At 48.1% G+C, this 21,017-nt stretch overlaps 1 protein-coding gene across 1 annotated transcript; it reads right to left on the reverse strand.

Moving 5' to 3' along the window:
• Positions 1-438: 438 nt before the first annotated feature.
• LOC144153102 (fibrillin-2-like) lies at positions 439-19,337 on the reverse strand. Its single transcript, XM_077684762.1, has 9 exons — positions 19,100-19,337; positions 17,238-17,378; positions 15,934-16,056; positions 14,999-15,130; positions 12,735-12,860; positions 10,554-10,685; positions 7,367-7,489; positions 3,508-3,627; positions 439-727 (listed from the first exon to the last, which is right to left on the reverse strand). Exons 1-8 carry the CDS (start codon positions 19,281-19,283, stop codon positions 3,554-3,556), a joined length of 1,035 nt encoding a protein of 344 aa, XP_077540888.1. The 5' UTR covers positions 19,284-19,337; the 3' UTR covers positions 439-727; positions 3,508-3,553.
• Between the last annotated feature and the right edge of the window lie 1,680 nt (positions 19,338-21,017).

A 21,017-nucleotide genomic window follows, 5' to 3' on the forward strand; every position in this document is an offset into this window, starting at 1 on the left:
CCCGGTGTATATACGCACAAGCAGCGGTGTGAGCCGCCTCATTACCTTCGAAGGGTTCGGGACCGGATTTAGAGGTGAGCCGTGTCTCAGGTATCAGGCGAATGTTCATGAGGTGGTAAGAGCCGTCTTGCTGACGAGACCTTGTGGCTAATGCTACAAGCCGCCGGGGAATGGGCGTACGCTAGGAGGTGCCAATCGGGCCACCCCCCTCCTTCCAAAATTGCTGATCCGGAGGATGGGGGGAGGGATGGGGCTGTAACTGTGCTTCTCCCCAAATAATGACTACCGACAATCATTTCGGTGTCGCAAGAGACGCACAAGGCATATGCGGTATGTGGTTTCAATGTGTGCTCTCGCCATGACCATCGGCTCTTTTGCAATTGCAATGTGGCGAAAAAGAATACAATCGGAATGTTCCCGAAGTTTTTTTATGCTTAATATAAATAAATGCCTTGCCTCAGCCTTTCGTTTTTCTCCTTTTGTTGTTTTCTATCGTTTCTTTCTCCATGCTTCCCTTTCCCATTTTGAGCATGCTGCCCCGTAAATTAAATCTGCATGCGTACGCCACTGAACCTTGGAATCTGACAATCGTGATAGCACCTATCCCTGTGGTAATGGCTGGAGCAATGGAGGCTTCTTCGGCGGCGGCTTTCGTCGATGGGGTGAGGATGGTGAGGCTGGCCGTTTCTTGTGTAGTAGCTAGATCTCAAGGGGCTCTAACGGTACACTGGAAACAACCATAGAAGGAAGACAACGTTACTTCAGGGGAAAAGGACTCGAGTGTGAATTGAACAAGTCGGCTCTATTAACTTTACACATCACGACTCATACCAAAAGAAACGCAGTATCCCCAACCCGAAACGTAGCGTAAATGTCAAAACGTTCCGTATGTACCCAAACTTCCAATTCTAGGCCTTACGTTAGCACCTAACAATAAATGGATCGGGCCTTCGCTCAGTTTTGCCGCTTCGACAAACCCTGACCAAGCTAAATGCATCTCATACAGTGCGTGTCCAACCGTCGATAAAGCATGCAGAGTCAGGCTTGTAGGTCTGGCACGTAGAGGACAGATTTACAAGCCGTGTAGCTCATGAAACTCCTTACTTGCTACCCAGTACATCAGAAAAAAAATGGCGCAGCGTGCACTAGTGAGGCAAAGTAGGGGAAACAGCAGAGCTGGCCGCCTCCTCTTTTCGTTGGAGACAGGGCTGTCGCACCTAACATTTATTTCCGAACTTGCCGCTGAAATGTCTCCATGACTGGGAGGCCCGGGTCGCTTCTTCTGCAGCCTTTCGCATCTCTCCCAAAGTGGACCGCGTTAGCGTGCGCTAGAACCCGCGGCAACAAACTTCGAGAACTCAGCGTCTGTAGCGCGAACTCGGCTCTGTGCTCCCCACTTCAGTAACGAACGTAAGTGAACTGGCGAGGAGAACAGCATGCGTGAGATCACGCCACGGAAGCCGGGCAGGGTGTACTCAAAAGTCGAGTTGGCCGACGCCGGCTGCTCCTCACAAGGTACACGCTGATGTGCACTCGGATGGGTTGAGTTTTCTGGTAACGCTCGACATCGTAACTAGAAGCTCAATACACTGCAGACTACATAGCACATGAGAGGGAATACAGGAGTGCACCGTACTTTTCAACTGGAACGATTACACTAAACAGCAACGAGCTACACAGTGCAGTCTGAGACATGCGAGGGGATAGAACAAGCGCCCGGCTTTTTCCCAGGGCACCAATTTCAGCAGTTGCCACAAATAAATTGAGAAATTATCGCCCCACCCAGCTCAGTATCTCATTTCTTTAAATAGCAGTACAAAGAAAACAAATTATTTAAACTGCCCTTTACGCCACTTTCGCAAAGCAATGACAAGTCTCAGCTTATACAGGTCTCAGTTTAGGCACAATTGTCGAAGGCGACAATTGTGATGGTTCACATCTCGCTCCTTGACCAATCAGATAGGCGACGAAGGTTATCACGCCAACTACAGTGATTGTTCTGGCATCAACGTAAAGTTTGGTTAAGGGGAGAGTAGGCTTAGCAGTTAACTATGCAGAACTCGATGTTTGCCATCTTTAACCCTGATGCTTTAGCAATCGCTTTTGTTTATGAGTACAAGCCGGCAGACCACGTGGTGCCTGTTTGTACTCACACCTATTTCAAACCTATTCGAGGTAAATACCCGAGTACGAGCACAAAAAATTAAGCAGGTACCCTTGCATGCTTTACAGGTGCCCGGAATACAAAATACAACTTTGTTCAGGTCAACTCCCATCCATTCCAGCCACGAAAAACGTTCTTTAACAAAAAACTAGAGGAACGGCTAAATTTGATGCTACAGTGATGGAGTACGGAAAGGAGTGGCTCAACAGGGGCTAGCAATGAAAAGTTAGAACAGTTATACTAAACGTGAAAACTATGAATTGCGGAGCAGTGATTGGCCAGAGGGGCTGTGGCGTCGTTCTCCGCTTTTTGTTGCTACCACCGCCAACGCTCTCCTCCCTGTCTGACTTCTCTCTTGGCGAATTGAACAGAGGTTTGTTCAATGCAATTCAATTTTCCCGCCTTCGAAGTGCTCTCGCACCTCACCTTCTCCTGGGGCAGCTCGCATCCTTTTCTTATTTTGTATTTTCTGTTCTGAGTTGCTTAGCACAAGGTAGAGTTCTGCTCTTTGTGTGCTTGCTTTTATCTCGAATTAACTGGAGCATTTCTGGGCCATTTTAAACGCCTCGTTTTGTTTCTTCTGTAGCCACTTTTTTGCGCTTATTATAGTAAAAACTAACCGAATGAGCATTCCTAACTAAACTAACGCGGGTACTGCCGGTTAAGTACTATATTGTGCCTCAAACGTACCGCAGTTTTTGTTGTACTAACTGGGACGTGTAAGCGGTACTAGCAGTTGCAGGAGTTTCGAACGGTTCTGCCGATATAAACCTCTTGTTCAAGTATACTACTAACTTTTGCCCGGAAGGCTGAATCGAGGGACTTAATTGGGTGCTTAATCCGCGTGACTGTTTGGGTGCGTGACGGCACCCGACTGCGGTGGCTAGATACCGTGGCCGCGGACGAGCTACGAAAACAAGCGGGCCCCTAAAGGGTTCCGTACTTAGAAAACAGTTATAACTGTTTTAACTGCGTGTTAGGATTCAAATTATGGGATGAAAGGGAACTAGAGTCCCAACTACGATCTCCCAGCAATGTTCCTTAGCGGCAACCGGGGTCGGATGCCACCAGTCGTAAAAACAAGATTATGGGACGTCACAAATAAATCCCCGAGAAGTGGCTGGGGGAGTTGCAACTACTGCATCTGTTTTCCTCAATATGTTTATTAATTGTTCGAAGTTTGGGATGAATTTTGTGTCATTGTTATCTGGGCAAATCAATCGTCTATTGAACCAAAGTCGTATTTTGTCTTCATGGCTCCTATGAGAATCAGAGTGAGAACTAATGTCATACAAACTTCAGTTGAGTATACTGCGCATTCAAAAGTACCCTGTTGAACGTACCATTGCAGCTCCTTCTGCCACTGGTGAGGATGTAGCCGTCGGGACACTAACAGTAGTATCCCGGGTGGCTGACGCACCTGCTGGTGCACCCTCCTCCCCTAGTCTGGCAACGTTCCCTTTCTGCAAACACGTGCATTCACGTGGTTCGAGAACACGATTTTAGAACACACGTGACTGCAATTGGGTTCTTTCATGCCCCCTTCATTCAGAGTTGTGCTCAGTTCTTTGAAACGGTGTTAAGATACTTACGACTGCTAAACCTTGAAAAGAAACTGTTATGATGGTGGTGATGTATCACAATATTTGTGAGGTGACCCCAGTGGAACCATACTGTGAACGACAATTATTGCAGTGATGAACATTTCTTGTGGCTTTAGAGATATAGCGACACAGACTGCGTATGCTTAAACAAAAGGCGTCATGTGAGACTCATGGTAAATAAAACAATTTGGAATGAATATTTAATATCAGGTAAACCTGTAATCACGTAATCAGGTAAACTTGCGAACTTGTACATCAACTCGTAAAAAACGTTCCTGCATTTTTGCAGCCGCCCCATTCCATAGGGGCGATTTTCCGTGAAGCCAAGGAGTTTCTTGTACCTATTTTACTGGTAGGTTCCCTGCGCCACTGAGGCACACGAATGCACATTGTGACTTCGAAATCCATGGTGGACGCTCAACTATTTACCGCCTGTAGCAGGAAAAAGCTACGACCCCTTCCACTGGGGCATTTCCGCGGAACTCCATGCTATTGTTCAAGCCATAGACTACCTCATGTTTGACTTTCCCTCCCCCGTGCCTTCCCAGATACGCATCCTGACAGACTCTTTCGAAGCCCTACAGACTCTAAAATGTCCTACGTCGACCAATACCATCGCCAACAAAATCATTCATCAGATCTCCATCCTGAAATCTAGCGGCATTCATGTTCGCATCGACTGGTCACCTGGACACGAGGAGTCATCACCGGGGAACCAGGCAGCCCACTCGGCTGCGCGGGAGTGTATAACCTCTAGTCCTCCGCTGCTACCCGACTTGGCTCCTCCACCTACTGAGACATTACCACCAGGGATACAGCTTCTACGTTACAAAAAGGAGAAAAAAGACCGCCTCAAGGCCCTGACTCCAACCGGCTTTTTATCCGCCCTGCCCCCGCTCCCAAGATCAGCCGAAATTTTCATAAACAAATATTTTGCTAATGCTAGCCTTACCCCTGAGACCTTCCGTAAATGGTACACCACGTCTCTACCGCCTCGATGTCCCTTCTGTGCCTCCCCCACACCCGCCCATCTCCAGCACCTAATTTGGCACTGCCCGAAGTTCGCGCGCTACAGAACCTTCAAGCCTCCTCTAAATACAGCCTCTCTTTACATCGACCCTCGTACACTGGAACCCTCCATGCTGGCTTTAATTGCACACTTTTCCCTAAAAAGCGGTCTAGCGCGAGCAGTCTAGAGTCGTGAACCTGCTCTCCTCACCCCACGCGGCCTCTTCAGCATTCTTAAGGAGCCCACCTGTTTTGGGTCGAACTTTACAACCCCCCCCCCCCTCTACTTCCCCTTCCCCCATTTGACGTAGAGTCTTCCTGCCACAATAAAGGCTACCTCCTCCTCCTCCTCCCGACAAAGTCGGGTAACTTCCCAAGCACGAGATCCCCTGTGCAAGGGTGCTTGTACCAATTTTTACTGGTTGGTGCTCTGCGGTACCCGAAGTACCTCCCACATTCTCGTACCCCATGGTACAAACCGATGTTGTGGAACGCTTTCCAGTACACTGGATCCTCCGTGCGGAGGGCGCCTGTCCCCATTTTTATTCTGGGGGGTGACCAGCGGCTCCAGAGCGTCCTACCACGTCTGCCGCAGTGGGGTTTCGTGCCCGAGCCCATCAACCCCTGCCGAGACAGGGGGTGCTTGTACCTTTTCAACTGGTAGGTGCACAGCGGTCCCTGACCCCGCCCGAAGGGGTTCGAGGGACCTACCAAGGGGTTCGAGGGACGTACCACATGGCCTCCCATGGCTGCTTGTGGTCAAGCTGCAAGCGATTTTCGCATTGCCATATTCTAGACATATGAAGAAGTGTGACTTCAGGATGTTTTATACAGTGGAACCCCGACAATAGGACTTTCAAGGGACCGCGAGAAAGTGTCGTATGACCGGGGTGTCGTACGACCGGGGTGTGGGTGAATGCCCGCCTAGTAGACGGTCTCACGCGACACGTGGGCTAAGAACTTATTTAAACTACTATATTTAGCGTGTTATCGCGTGATTTGCGAACCATTAGCTGAAATCCCAAGTTTTAAAAAAATTACGCCCATCTTCCCGCGAGGGAACCCTGGTGTGATGCGACGCATCAGGGGGTTCAATTGGTGTTTCCGTTGGGTTGATTCTCTAAATCGCGTGAAACGTGTTGTGAACGCGTATGATGCATTTCCATCACATGCGGGTGTTCCTATACGCGGGACGATGGGCCTAATAGTTGTGTCACACCACTCGCTGAAGGGACCGTCGCTTCCATCACGTCTTCATCGGAAGAATCAAGTCAAGCACGAAGTAGTCAAAGCAAGGTCACGTCAGTGCGAGAGCGAGCGCTTGACTGAACCGCCGCGGCGCGATACCCGCTCTATATTCACAGCGATTGAAGGAGAGGAGACAATGGAGGACAGTCGCGCATGCGCGCACTTGCGCGCACCGGAGCAGTTGTTAACGCAGCGAAGCGCGCGCCAAACAAGCGCGCCAGCTGTGGTATGCTAATGAGCCGGAGTGAGAGTGTTGCACACAGCTGTGGGAGAGAAGAACGGAAGAGGGATGCGGACGGATGCCCCCCTCTCCTCCATGGCGTCCGCGCTAGCAAGCCAGCCAAGCGCCGTGCGCTATGCGACACCCGCGCTGCCCGGCGCTATTTATAGCCCGCCCACTCCGTGCTTTGCGCGCGCGAGGTAAGCGACATGGTCGAGCAAATTTAGAGGGGAAACGACGAGGGTGGAACTTCCAAGGCCAGGCGAAATGAACGATAGTACAAGGCGAAGATTTAAAAAAAAAAACCCAAAACGGCATTGCTGTACACGGCGGAGGCACCCTTTGAATGGTCCCGTGCCGTCGCTATTGAAGCTCGACACGAACTTCAAATTCACGGTCCGCCTGCCACCTGAGCTTCGACTTCACACGGTTGGCACGTTGGCGTACTGCTGCCGCGTAGGGCCGTCGCAGGTTAACTCCCCCTCACGAGTACCCACCTGCTTGCTTGCGTCTGTTCAGCAAATGGTCTGGCCCGCCTGGGTACCTTTGAACATCTAGCAGCGTCAAATGGGGGTGAGGAATGAAGAAGGTCGGGACGAGGCGGCGAAGCGGTCTAAAATAAGAGAATAGCGCCGGTTTGTCCGTGCCAGAGTCCGTCGTATGAAGCGGATCGCGTGCACTCGAGCGTCATATGATCGGGGTTTTGAATGCATTGTTTCTAAGTGGAGTTCGCCGGGACCACGGTGATTCGTCGTAAGAAGCGGGTCGTCGTAAGTCCGGGGACGTATTAGCGGGGTTCCACTGTACGTAAGTGCTGTAATCTTAGAAATACCTGTATAACCGAAAATACTTTTCCGGAGACACAAACAAGTTCAAAAAAGCTGCTAGAAACTAGAAGGGTGTTGAAGGGATTTGTACTGCACAATAAAATTTTCTTGAAATAAAATTTTCTTTTCAGTAAAATACTCAGTGCCCTAAAGTGGCTTTACATTTGAGAAAGTGTTTTATTCGAATTTTTCAGCCATCCTATGATCCAATTGGTGTTTGTACTATTAGAAAGGGTAATATTTCCGCGATCCCCCGTACTCGAGTAGGCGGACTGTCGAGGGATAATGTACTCACCCACGCAGGTACGGCCATCCTCGTCGAGGCCGAAGCCACTGTGGCAGGCGCACCGGAACGAGCCCCACTGGTTGATACACCTGTGCTCGCAGTCATGTGCGCCTTCCTCGCATTCATTCACGTCTGAAACCGGTGGAGAAGGTCGCACAGTAGGAGAGAGAATGTGTAAGAAGGTCTGCAAACCTCGAAGCTTTTAAATGACACTGAAGTGTCATGGCACACCAAAGGTGGCCACGCCCAGCAATATCAGTCTCAAAAGCAGAATGAGAATCAATGCAATGGTTTGGGTAAAAAAGTAAAGTTGCTTAAGCAGCAATGTTTTAGTACAACTACTACTGCTACGACTACTGCTACTACTACTACTACTATTACTACTACTACTACTACTACTACTACTACTACTACTACTACTACTACTACTACCACTACTACTGCTCCTGCTACTACTGCTACTGCTACTACTACTACTATTTCTGCTACTACTACTACTACTACTACTACTACTACTACTATTACTATCACTACTAGTGCTAATACTACTACCAGCTCCACTGCTACTGCTACTACTACTACTACTACTACTACTACTACTTGGCCTTGTTCTCATTCATCTACTGACATAATAATAATAACGAATAATAAAAATACGTCAATTAAAAGCATGAAAAATTTGAGGACGCCTAAGTCCTCCTGATGAGGGGTGAAGGCGAAACCATTAACGTCCAGTTGAACACCGTTTGGCGCAGCGGCTATTGTTGGCTAGTTTTGAGATTAAACTGGTGCGGGGAATTTTGAAAGTTCTTGCTTAAGGATGTTGGCTTTGTACTAGAACCATCCGGGCGTCATTGGTGACAACACTGCTGCCACGCAAAGCGGCGTGGCTCGCTGGTGACTTGCAACGCTCGACGACACGATGGCTGCGCTTGCTTGATTCCCCATTGTTCTGCGCATGCATAGGCATTGCCTAACAGCGATGCCCTTAAAATGACTCTGCAATGCTTTGTTCAACTTTGTTTCAAAACCTTAAATGCTTTAAGAACGTAATCAACCAACAGATCCAGCACTTAGTTTAGGGGGCTGGCAGAGTACCTCATGCTAAGTTCAGCCTACCGACGCAAAAGCCATATCGTGATCTATGGACGTAAGAAAATGGCGTGTCATGCAGTTCGGTTGGCAGAGACGTGAAATGACGTCATTCTTTACGACAGTTGCGGCAACAGTCTCAACCCAGCCTCAGCCAAAAATTACTGCTCTATGACCATCAGACAACTTAGAAACTTGCTCGAAAATTTTTCCCCTCTTTTGTGGTCTTGGCGTTCTTCGACCGCTGGAACTACGTCATTACAGCAGTGTAGCGGCTATTGGCCGGCTTTCCTTTCGTTGCATTAATGGACGCATTCTATAGTCACTTTATAAACAAAAGCCACAAAAGCAAAGCAGGAACGGATGGCGTATCTGCTGTGACGAGGAAATCACGCAGTGCCATCCCGTGCTAGCGATGAGTGTAGCTTTCACAGCGCTTCCAGACGCTAAGGAAGGAGTGAAAGCGTTTATCGGAAGTGTTGCAGACTCTCTATATTTCTAACACTTTTATGTGTTTTCCTCTCGCACCCACAAACGGGGAGCGCGAAAACTGAAGGAATCGCAGGGAAGAAGTTGGGCTTATTGTTTTAACGCGTAGCAGAGGCTGTTCACCTTTGTTGTTAATGAGCCAGAAAAAAAAAATCCTGGGAATCATAAGTCGGTTGGCGGGCTTTGTAAACAAAAGTCCAGCGATTAACAAAAACGCTCTACTGCTCCGTAGTGTTTGCGTTTCTTTCTTCGCTTTCGCTTCTTTACTACTACAGACTAATGCCAATTACTACTACAGACATACTGGCCGAAATTCACGCGGCAGCTTTCCCACAATCAAGAGGCAGGAACATGTATGTACATCTCAGCAATTCGGTTTTGGCGCGGCGGGGCGATTAGCTGGCACCGGCGGCCCTCTCAGCGCCACCGGAGCTAATGCCGTTCGAGGCCAAGAGCGCCACGCAAAGCTCTATGGCGCCACGGATGCACAGTGGCGCTCCAGCTTGCTGTCGCAGGGGACCGCAGCACAACCTAAACGTCAGCATTAGAAAGGCTTTTAGCTAAGCGATAATCATATCTCCCTTGACGGGGAATCATTCGCGTCGCCGTTCGTACCCTGTGCGTGTGTGCACCAAGACGTCATCCGAAAGAAAATGTGAGAATTGGTATATTGGTAACTCAAATAAAGTGAAATGGCGCTTTGAGTGCCTCATTTCACCTTTTTGATACAATTTAGTCGCTGACACCATATAATGGGGCTAAATAATTTAAAAGAAGCCGTTCAAGTTTTGAGTAGCCAAGACAAGGCTGTCTTTCTGGGAGCTGCCTAGAAGTAGGCTCCGTTTTTCAGAATTGCTGATTGCCAATTCGGTTGTGTTTTGAGAGTTATTACAAAAGGCGAAAGAGCAACTGGTTCTGATAAATAGCGATTATAAAAGTTCCCTCAGCTTTCTTGCAATTCTCACACTTACTAAATTGACTAAATTGGAATCATTACGCTCACATGCCGAATTGTTTCGGTGTCTGCGCTTGTGTCACGCGGTGGTGTAGCCCCGAGCTATCATATCAGGATGGCTAGGTTCCGCTGTCTCACCCTTCGAAAGACGCTCCTCTCCGTTTTCTCTCTCCCGACTCACGGCCGGGCTACAGCGGCGGCGGCGTCCGCCGCTCTAGCTCTGCCGTGGCCTTCGCTCCTGCATTCGGTACGCGCCGCCCCCGCGAGTTCCAGGTAACGGGTGGCAGAATCTCTGGTTTCGCTCTTTGTAGAGCCACATGTGTGAACTCAAGTGACGTCGCATTGGAAATTGTTGTGGGTGTCATTTAAAGCGTTGATTTCCAACCACCTTCATAGCGTGGATTGGAGCCATTTTTTTTTTTTCACAGTGGCGTCCATTGTGGTACCATTAGCGTTGACGACGACGACGACGACTGCAGGTACGGTCACTTTTACCTTTTGATGAGAACACTAATAAGGCTTTCGCCATAAAATACACCTGTGGAAGCAAGATTCTGGCTGTGTTGTCTACAGATTGACAGAGGAACATTCGTAGCCCCGGCATTGCCCACGCCCATTTCTGCGCCTAGCAAATGCACATCTGTACGATGGAATGCTTACCGATGCAGGTGTGGGCGTCGTAGCCCATCTTGAAGCCCTCCTTGCACTCGCAGAAGTACGAACCCGGGGTGTTGACGCACTCGGACTGACCCCGGCACACCCGCCTCGGGAACGAAGTGCACTCGTCGATGTCTGCGGATAGGCGGATGAGGTTGGCTGCTTTAACTGAGCCGACTAGGCATTGGGAGAAAGTAGTAGAAACGATGACACAATGACGCGACAATCCGGGAGTGCTGAAGAGCTTAAGTGAGGCGATTAGACGTCTGCACTCTCCTATTACAACTAGACATAATGGAGACACGCATAAACAAACAATAACGGGAAAAAAACGGTTAACAGTTCGGACTCAAAATGAGTTAGCCTTTGGTGTTGCATATTCCTTGTTTATGAGTTTCTCACACTTTTTTGGGTGTATTTCATTGCATTTAATTTTTGGTTTTTTCTTTCATTGTAGTCTTCCGTATCTCCAACACGAATTCTAATACTGTATCCCCACCTCGCGTAGCAAGCACTGCCGCTAGCAGAGCTGACCTCTTCAGTCAACATTAGAAAGTTCTGTCTGTCTGTCTGTCTGTCTGTCTGTCTGTCTGTCTGTCTGTCTGTCTGTCTGTCTGTCTGTCTGTCTGTCTGTCGGTCTGTCTGTCTGTCTGTCTGTCATGAGCCAGGACTTCGTGGCGAGCTTCGGATTGACATTATCTCCGAAGAGTTGCCTAACGCCCTTTTAGAGCTGAACATGTACTTTTTCTTATTAAATTCAGCCTGGCGAGGATACGATTCTCTAGGCGGGTGGTCTAAGAAAACAAATGCTCCTGTTTACCTTCTTTGGAGGAATACGTCGAGCGAGTGAACTGCGAAAACAAAACTTTTTTCTTAGAAATAGAGGAAGCAAGCCAGCAAGCTATAACACGTCGGGGTTTATAGCCGCAGCGCGTAGATTATAAGTCTCTACCAATGTACAAAGACGTAGAGTAGCTGTAATGCATGCGGGCTTTGTTGTGGGCCTGAAGAAAGAATTGTGGGCCTGTTGTGGGAAAGAATTGACCCTGTTATTTTTGTCAGTTTTTGGAGCAACCATCTGAGTCGAGTGTGAGCACGAAAATTGGAGTCTGCGGAAGACCGGCATGTATGTTAAGTTTTTCGCATTGCTTTTTCAAGTAACACTGATGAATCGCTTCCGTGCCTGCTGAACCTTATAACGGTGCAATCCCATGGTTACACCGTCTTGTCGGTTGACAATCGTGTGACAAGTGGTTAAAAATACCGTTTCAGAAGAGTTGGGGCCTGGATTAGATTCCCACAGCTTAGAAATGGGCAAAATTATTTTACCCTCCACATCTCTCCTACCTGAGCCCACGCACGCACGCACGCGTGCGCGCGAACACGCGAAAGGACAGGCTACGGACTTACAAAAAAGTATAAGTAATGTATAAAAAACGCGCGTTTACGGGCATAACTCTTTTATCCAAACGTTATGACGCGAGTGCATAGCTCAGGTCAGAATCTGGTTCCAGGTTGTTGTATACACGACGTTGCAATCATTCCGCGTTTGCTGGGTGAGTGATCATTTACCTCCCTGGGGCGTTCGCGCCGGCTGGGAGCAGCGAGCGCTACCGGAAACGTGGCGTCAGCGGGTTGCGCGAATCGCTCCTACATTAGCCGCTAGCACGCGCTATCTTTTGAACTTAACGGGAACGGGGGGTTAAGGACAGCTGCTTCTAAACCTCCTGAATCAGCAGGCACTGCTCGGTTTATCAATTTGGCTTTTTTTTTTCGCACAAGCCTTTATTTGGGCGGTACAACTTATTGACCACTTGTGCTGGCACAGCATCGTTACAGCAGCTGCACTGTCGCACACGGTTAATGGCTAAACAAAACACAGCCTGGCAGGCCTTGCAACGGATCGCCTGAATGTGACGCAACCGGCCAGTTGAAACGGTTAGTGACGGCTTCGAAGCAGGTTCCTAGACGCCAAAGGAGCGAGTGCGGCCAACTAATAGCTAGTAGGGCTGACAGCTGCCTCTGTTGCTGAGTTGCTTTAACCGGTTGTCGCTGATATGTAACAAAGTTTCCTGTTGTGACTGTCTTTTTATTTGTGTTGTACAGGTGTAATTCAGATTTGGATGGGAGTGACGACTAGCATTCGGTAATTCTGTTTGAAACGAGAGCAAGGCTCATACTTACCAACGCACTCTTTCAAGGAGTTCAGTCGGTATCCCGAGGGACACTTGCAGTCAAAGCCGCCATTCCGGTTAACGCACGTCTGGTTTCCTTGACAGTTGTGCGTGTTGAGGTCGCACTCGTTGATGTCTGTTGCAGAGAAAAACAAAAAGATAGAACAACCTCTTCTCTCTTTATACGTTCGATGTATCGCGCGCTAGATCATACCCCCTGCGCCCTTTGGCATATACCTTTTGTGCGGCAGACATGTGATTTCCGCCGTAATTTGAACGTACAGCTGCTTTATTCTGACTCTGAGCAAAACAAAGCGAAATGGCGGAACCGCGTGAAATTGCATTACAAGAATATTCGCGAGCCAGCTATTACTATGCAAATGTAGTATCTAAAGGCGCTTTTCGTTTTTGTGTTCGAGGTCATGAGCCATGAAGAGAAAATGCAAGTTGGTTTTATTCGAAAGATTTCGTGTTTTATAGTGCCCCCAGCGCTTGTCCGGATACAAACGGTGCTTTATTCACTGAGAAATTAAACAATTTAGGTTAAAATTTTGATTTTCCCGCTCAATCGTGCGCTTTCGTGGCCCCAAGTGACATCACGGGAACCGACCGCTCTGCAGCCTAGAGTACCTTCATTCACGCATCCGCCGTACAGGGTAGAGACACGTAACGCTGGCGCCGCCATGTTCGGTTGCTCGCTCGCCGCCGAAGCAAGTCATTGTGTCAAAACCGCGCTAAAATTATCGCCGAAACGCGGTTTACTGAAGAAGTTTGAATCATATTGTCTGTTTCGCGTTGCTAGGTCTCGTGGGAAACGAAAAGAATAACGCGTTGAGCCCGTTGGCCCAATTGCGGCGGCACGGGACCGTTCAAAGGTTGTCTCCACCCTGTAAAGCGGTGTAGGTTTGTTCCCGCGTTTCTTTACGTTCCGTAACCTAGATGGCGCCACCATACCGTGGCAAGCGTTTGGTTTGTTTTTGCCCGCGTTTAAACCTGGCTTGTTTTTGTTCTGGGAGAAAATATTCGTTCCCTGAAACAGTGCTCGCTCGACAAATGGGGTCACGTAAGACACCGTTGCTTGCGTCAATCGGCCAGTGTCGTCTGAGACAACCCCAAGCCCCGTAGTGCTGTGCAGCTAAACCAAAGCATGCTGTGCACAGTACGAACAGCAGAACGTATCAGTACTTCTATGTTTACATGTGCTTTCGTAACTTCCACTGTTTGTCCCATCATTCTTATTGCTTTGTAAAGAATGTGCCCTAAATTTAAGCGCAAATCGCTCGTTCGTCTAGTTTGTAAGCTCTACCTAATTTGCGTCTGCTTCTGCCAGCCTCCGCCAATCGCAGAGCTTAGCCCATGTGACATCACAGGTTCTGTTGCGGGAAATGAGCTGGTGGGTCGCATGACCATTCCCGTTTTTCCTAATTATGTAGCTTATTTGAGCGAAGTTTACGTTAAAAGTGGTGTCAGTATGATTCTAACGAGACAATCTTTTGAATGAACCAAACTTGTGTTTTCTCTTCATGGCTCCTTTAATGTCAGCATCACAAGTACCACAAGAATTTTGGTAGTTTCTTTGAAAAGCTGCGTAACAACGACAATTTTTCTCCTAAACAAAACTAATCCTCCAATTCTGCACAGGCGGAATGCTTCGAAACCCGACGAAACCCGAGAGAAAAATTCACAGGGTCTTGTGTTTTCTCCAAGACGCCTTGAAGGCAAAAGTCGAAGTGGCGATACACTAAAGGCGGACTAATGCTTTACTTTGTTTCATGTTCTCGCTTCCTATATCCTTGTTGCCCGTCGACATATACGTCTTGCTCCTCCGACGTTACTATTTTACCGGCTACCCATGTATTAGGCCTGACATTCAGGAAAATTTGCTCTGTTATTCACATTGTTCAACGTTAATTAGTACAGTTGTAATTCCGCTGCGATCACATTAGCTCATTCGGCTGCATTCTTCCGCTCTCTTCATCTTCTGTCTACTGGCGCAGCAGACCACCTCTCACTACCATCGAGTCTATCTTCATGCTGTGGAAATTCTAGGGCTATGGAACACCTTGTACTATGGAACATTTTTTTTCTCCTAAGGGAGAGAACTTCTTTGTATACGATGAATCTCTTTATATCATGAGTTGTACGAAGAATCCTTTTGATACGATGGCCTGCTCAAGGACGGAGGTCAGGAGAACGTCGAAACGTATAAGGCTTTCTCCTCAATAACACTGCGTATAAATACCTCGTCATATCTGCTTACGAGGGAATTCTCACCGATGCATGTGCGTCCGTTGGGACCCTTCTCGAAACCGGACTTGCACTCACACTCGTACGAGCCGGGTTTGTTGATGCACACGGAATTGGAGCAGCACACCCGGCCGTACGAGCGCGTGCACTCGTTGATGTCTGCGAACAGGAGGAGAAAGTGTCCATCAACTATGAGTAATGTGTGAGGGATACCATGGAAACAGCATCCAACGCGTGCATATCAGCAGGGCGCGCTTCGTGAGAAGCGGAGTGAGACGATCAGGCGTCCGCACTTGCCTACAACTAGAAGTGAGAAAGTGTGCTAGTAGCACGGTCCGAAAGATCAAAATTTAATGCTGCACACACACACACTCAAAACAAAACAAACATTAGTATTTCGAGAGTTATAGCGTACGAAACCGATCTGCGCCTGCAAGCGGTGTCTGCTTTCTGAGGCAGTTCAACATGGAAATTTCCGCTCACACGCCTACCACAGCTATCTATAAAAACAATGTGACCTGATTGAGGTGTGTATTTTTGACAAAGGTAAGAAAAAAAGTACCTTTGTTAAGCAACCGAATATCTTAGAACGTATACGTTCACGTGAGCGGAGTGTTAACTTTGGATTGTGGATCCTCTCTTGGCGTTATGAGGTCACTGGTCATGCGGAAAACAACTCTTCCCTAGAGGAAGATTGCTTATCCGATTTTTCTGTTTCTTTTCCCACGAATCATGGTTTTTTGGCAAGAACAAGAATGAGCTTGACGCAAAAAAACAAACACACAAAACAGCCGCAACAAAACAGACAACAACATGGTGGAGAAGCAAACAGCGCTTGTTCGATTCGTTTTCGTTTCTTCCGTTGTGTTCTGTACGCCCTTAGTCATGTTTATTACAGCTTAACTGAGATTTGTTGCTAACAATCCGCAATAATGCTTGAAAGGAGTTACTAGGATGCTGACCTTCGCAACCCCAGGAGGTCACTCGGTATCCCGACTGGCACTTGCACGTGAAACTCCCGCGCCGGTTTTCGCACGTCTGGTCGTCTCGGCAGTTGTGCTTATTGGTGGCGCACTCGTCGATGTCTGCTCCAGAAAAAAAAAAAATCAAGTGCGAACAAGTTCTTCTTACATAAGGCGTACTGTTCCGGAGGTCACAGCACCGACCCCCCAATGTAACTATTTTTTTTTTGTCGAAACATGAATTTCCACCACGGAATGTATAAGAAGCTAGCCTCAAAACATCTAAGCTACACACCTTCACAAGCTCTATTAAAACGTTCCAACTTTTATCGTTGCATCTTTCAAGGTCGCGTCGCAAATCACCTTCAGCCGTCGGCGCGCAGGCTGCGCCTTCTTTCTTACGACTTCACTCTCTCGTAGCCGCGCCACTGCAGTAACACGTGACCAGGCGACGATGAAACGGCTGCTTTGCCTGCGCTTCACCACTCAGCGCCGGCTGGGCCGTCTGTGAGCGCGCTTAAGTGCAACTACGCACGTGATCAAGTGTCTAGGCGGGACTGAACTAGTCACGGGATCGCGTGAATAGTTCAGCGCAAACACGTGACTAGGCGGGGGTGAAACGGCTGCTTTTTCGGCGCTTGGTCCCTCAGTCTCGCCATTAACGGCGAGCCGGCTGGGCTCTAACGCAAGCGGATTCAATGGTCCTGTCATCCAATAGATGCAGATGATGGAAAGCTGCGATATTTTAAGCAAGGGCTGTGTGCGTAGTCGTTGCTTTCGCTCCTGATTACTAGATTTAGAAGGCCTAAAAATAAGCCATTTTTTAGGGGCGCACGCCCTTAGGCAGTCGGACTTTCGCCGTTTCATGTCGTCGTCGCCGCAACCGCCACCCCATGTAGTCACGGTACTAAAACGCCAAGGCACTCGTTTAAGCTCCGCACTAGAACGTAACGCGCGTACTAAAAAAACACCGGCACACTGGTTTAGGCCTCGCGCTCGAACACTTCGTCATTTAAAGACACAAAAAGACACGACACTTCTACAGCAAACCTGCATACCTGCACCCCTCAACGGTTTTATCTCCGTTGGTAAGAACGCCGAGTCGCCAAGAATACACTGATACACTGCATGCTTCGCCCCTCCTTAGGTTGCGCGTTATGGAGGTGGCCCGAGATTTTGTTCGTAGGTTAGCGATTGCAACTTCAACAAGCACCCCTGTCCCACCCTTCTTCAGAAACAGGCAAAAAAGAAGCAGGAGTTTCAGTTACTGAAAGGCGCTCCGAGCATGGGAAGATGGCGCTCACCTTCACATCGTTGGGAAGTGGCGTCGAAGGTGTAGCCCGCGCGGCAGCTCGTCGGAATGGGTTCGCAGGTGCCTGATATCGGCGCCGTACCGCACCAGTCTTGGACGCATCCGTGGACGCCGTACTGGCAATCGGTCATGCCTGCACGATAACACAGCCACCCCGCCCATTCTCAAAGGAATGGCACAAGTTCAGACAGCCACGCTCACGAGCGTTCCCAAAGTTCACTTCCGATGTGTATAGAGGGAAAGAGTGCGCAGCCTAAAGAGCAACGGATTTCCCCCGACTTGGCTTGCTCAGTGGCGGGCGCTAAGAATACTTTTTAATGGTGCTAATGCTGCGTTCCAATTCGCGGACAGCTTGGTAGACAGTCTACGAAGCAGTCTAACTAGACGTCTAAAGGAATAAAATTGGGACGGCGCCGCGGTTGCAAACGCAACGCCAGCCACGCCAGCGCAGACGACAGCGTCGGACAGCGTCGTAGCAGACATGTTGATTGAGCAAGCCGCAGGTTTCGTAACTAATATTACCATCGTTATTACAAACTTTAGAAAGTTTAAAAATTAGGCAAAGTCATCTTCATCACTAGTAAATTATACTAAACATATAAATAAAGGAACAAGTGCTTTTGTTTCAACTTAAAAACGCAAAAAGGTGGCGCTGGCATCGTTTTTCAGTTTAGACAGGAAGGTAGCCTGCATCGTTGCTGACTTCGATGCTGTCTCCTCGAAGCAGTCTTCGTTGACTGCTTCGTTCGAATTGGAACGAGGCTTAACATGGCGTACTGTCCGCGAAGACGGCAACGAAGCTGTCTAAACGGTAAATTGGAACGCACCTTAAGTTATAGTTAGGCCCGCAATTTTGAAATTATGGACCGATGATGATACGTTCATGGGGCGGCTCAGGGCAGCTCCATTGCTGGGAACCGTTTGTGCATGAACTGAAAGTGCGTGAAAATAGCTACATTATACATTCAGCTTGTCCCATTGTGGGTATATTTTGCTGTAGGAGCATTTTGTAGTCATACGGCGAGAGAGCAGGGTATGTTTGAAATGTCAAACGGAGATTCTATTGAAGTTGCATTCCCTCCCGGGCTACCATCGATGTCAACGTTAGCGTATACATCTGCAGGTGGCAAAGTTTAAATTGGTGACGATGAAAAGGCATTTCGACAAGCCAACATTGTTGACGACATTGTGTTCGTTATCAGAATGAACGAAAGAGGATTCGCTTGTCATTTGGTTGGATTTTTTTTGGCGGTACAATGCCTTGCAGTACCGCAAAGACCGCAGTCACTTGCAGTACAATTACGCGGACATTTAATTCTTGTGCTGGTGCGCCGAGTTTGTGAGCGCGTTCTACTCGTGAAATTGCCAATAGAGGCAGGCTGCTTATGTTTTATACCGTTTTATCAATATTTTTGGTGGTTGTCCACGCCTGTTGTGATAGCTAGAAAAGGTTAGCCATTACAGCATATACCTCTACAATTGCTACATAGACTACATCTCAGTAACTATAGAATGCCGTGTATAAAAATGCAAAAAAAGTCATAACAAATTGCTCTGACGGAACCTAGAATCATTCTACAATAACATAAAAACAAACAAAAACAAAGCAAATAACTGACGTACGCATTTTGAACAGGTTATCCAAGAAATCTTCGGTTCCAAGTAAATGTGTAAAATGTAATGCTCGCACAGCATTTGGGAGAATGCCAAAACTACAGACCGGAACTCAGAATACCCAAACCGCCATCGAAATGCGCTGTCTAGCCGCGTACAATTACCGAACGGCAAAAGTAAGGCACAATACGAAGTTCAAATTTACCGCCAACTGAATTGCTTAAGATGCCACGAGCGTACCGTCATAATCCCAGTTGCCACCGGACCAAGCGCAGTACCACCGCCTGGAACGACACTCCCGGTATCCCGTGTCTCTGCATTCGCCAAACGTTTCGCAATCGCGTAATATGGAAGTCAACTCAACGCCTCGGAAGGCAGTTGCTGCCAGTACTGCTGCTGCGGCCAGAAGATGGTAGGGTGCCATGCCGTCGTACCGCGAAGGATAACTTCACTAATGCTACGCCAAACGCATCTCGACCACAGCCTTATGTACTCTGGCACAGGGCTGCCGCGCAATCGTTGTCACGCGGGCGCTGATCTCGATCTTCGCCTGCTAACAACTTTGACTTCCTTGTCGACCTGCAAGATGGGCACGCCTTATCCTTGCAGCCGAGAAGGCAACGTCGTTTGCTCTCCAACTTCAGCAGTGCACCTCCGTTTGTTCCGCGTTAGCGGTTTCGTTTCAGGTGATGTCAGAAACACGCCACGTTTGTGTTTCTCCGCGCCGAATGTTTTTTTTTTTTTAGGAGCCTAGTTCTGCCCAAACCTTCGTTTTATGCAGAAACAATAGGTACCTTATACTATTCACGAGCTTTATTATCGCGTTTTATATTTCGTCTGTCCGTGGTCCGTGAACTGCCGATAAACAGTTTTCCGCCCTTTTTCAGCCGTAATGGTGAAGGAGGGAAGGCGAGATGACACAAAGGCTAAGACAGCTTCTTTGATTATCCTACATGCTTCAATTTTCCCTAACGAGGAAACCACTGGGGAAAAAAATATGAAGGGACAATTTCGTTATTCTTTTGCGAACGAAACAGACTCATAGGATTTTATGACGCGTCCTTGAAGGTATTTTATTTCAAACACGAAGCTTCGCATACCCGCAGAAATTTTGGATTATTTGGGCAAATTTTGTATAATGTGTCTCTAGACGGTACTCCTCTGTAAAGTTGACAAGCAAGCTAGGTCGTAGCTTTCACATAAATAACAGTGAAAGAGGCAGAGATTGCTGAGCACAAGGACACGCGTTCGACTACCGGCCGCGGCGTGAGCTTTTCTAATGGAGGCGAAAAGCGAAATCGCCCGTGTGTTCGACATTTCGGCGCACGTCAAATATCCCCCAGGTAGTCGAAATATACGCCTGCAAGAGCATCGAAGTTCTGTAAAGTCGAAGGATGGCTCTAACTTGGCGAAACACTGTTCTGCGTGTGGATGTACACCGATTTTTTGCGAGGCTTCAGTCTTATCAAAATTTCGGGACAGAACCACGAGAGAAGTTATAGAAGCATTCCACATTAAAAGGTGTGGGAAACGCTGTGTCAGCGCCCCCTCCCTCAATTTGACCGACAAGGAATACTCCTATCTGTGTCACACGTTGCGGAACTAATGCTTTGGTCTATCTAAGGTTGTGGCGCTGTTTTCAGGGTTTGCGTACTATAAGTTGGCGTGTGTTGTATCTTATATTTTTTTCTGCCGCATGTGCCTCGACCGCTGTTAAGTCTTGTAATGGTGTGTATAATGGGGGAGGGAATCCGACCACGTGTACTCTGGATGGTATATATTTGTATGTTTTTCAATAAACGAGTAGTTGCGAGTAAGCGCCGTGCTGTCTACTTCTTCCTTCGTCCTTGTTTTTTGAGCGCTTTTGTATTCCACCAAAAAGTCGAAATTAATCCGCAGACCTCACTACGGCGGGCCTCATGGTCTGTGTACCGTCGGCGCGTTAAACCCTAAAATCAATCAATTCGACAGAGGTAGAGTTATCTGTCTAGCGGTAGCTCAGCGAATAAAAGCTCGTTAATGGAAACCGAAAACTTTTAACGAAAAATTGAAAAGTGTCGTCAGATTGGTTCCTAGGCTGAATGTGTTGTCCCTATAACACAACGTTCACGCTGCATTCGAAACTTTAAAAATTACCCGAGTACAAGTGCTACAACCG

The sequence above is a fragment of the Haemaphysalis longicornis genome, unplaced genomic scaffold, assembly GCF_048455015.1.
Source record: "Haemaphysalis longicornis isolate Haplotype H1 unplaced genomic scaffold, Haemaphysalis longicornis Haplotype H1 scaffold_9, whole genome shotgun sequence".
NCBI lineage: Eukaryota > Metazoa > Arthropoda > Arachnida > Ixodida > Ixodidae > Haemaphysalis > Haemaphysalis longicornis.

What these genes read in the sequence shown, in the direction of transcription:
- LOC144153102 (XM_077684762.1), bottom strand. Translation starts at nt 19,283, where the DNA reads ATGGCACCCTACCATCTTCTGGCCGCAGCAGCAGTACTGGCAGCAACT. An exon ending in CACTTCCCAACGATGTGAAG is followed by an intron (nt 16,057 to 17,237) that starts GTGAGCGCCATC and finishes TTTCTGGAGCAG; the next exon opens with ACATCGACGAGTGCGCCACC. An exon ending in CAACGGACGCACATGCATCG is followed by an intron (nt 12,861 to 14,998) that starts GTGAGAATTCCC and finishes TCTCTGCAACAG; the next exon opens with ACATCAACGAGTGCGACCTC.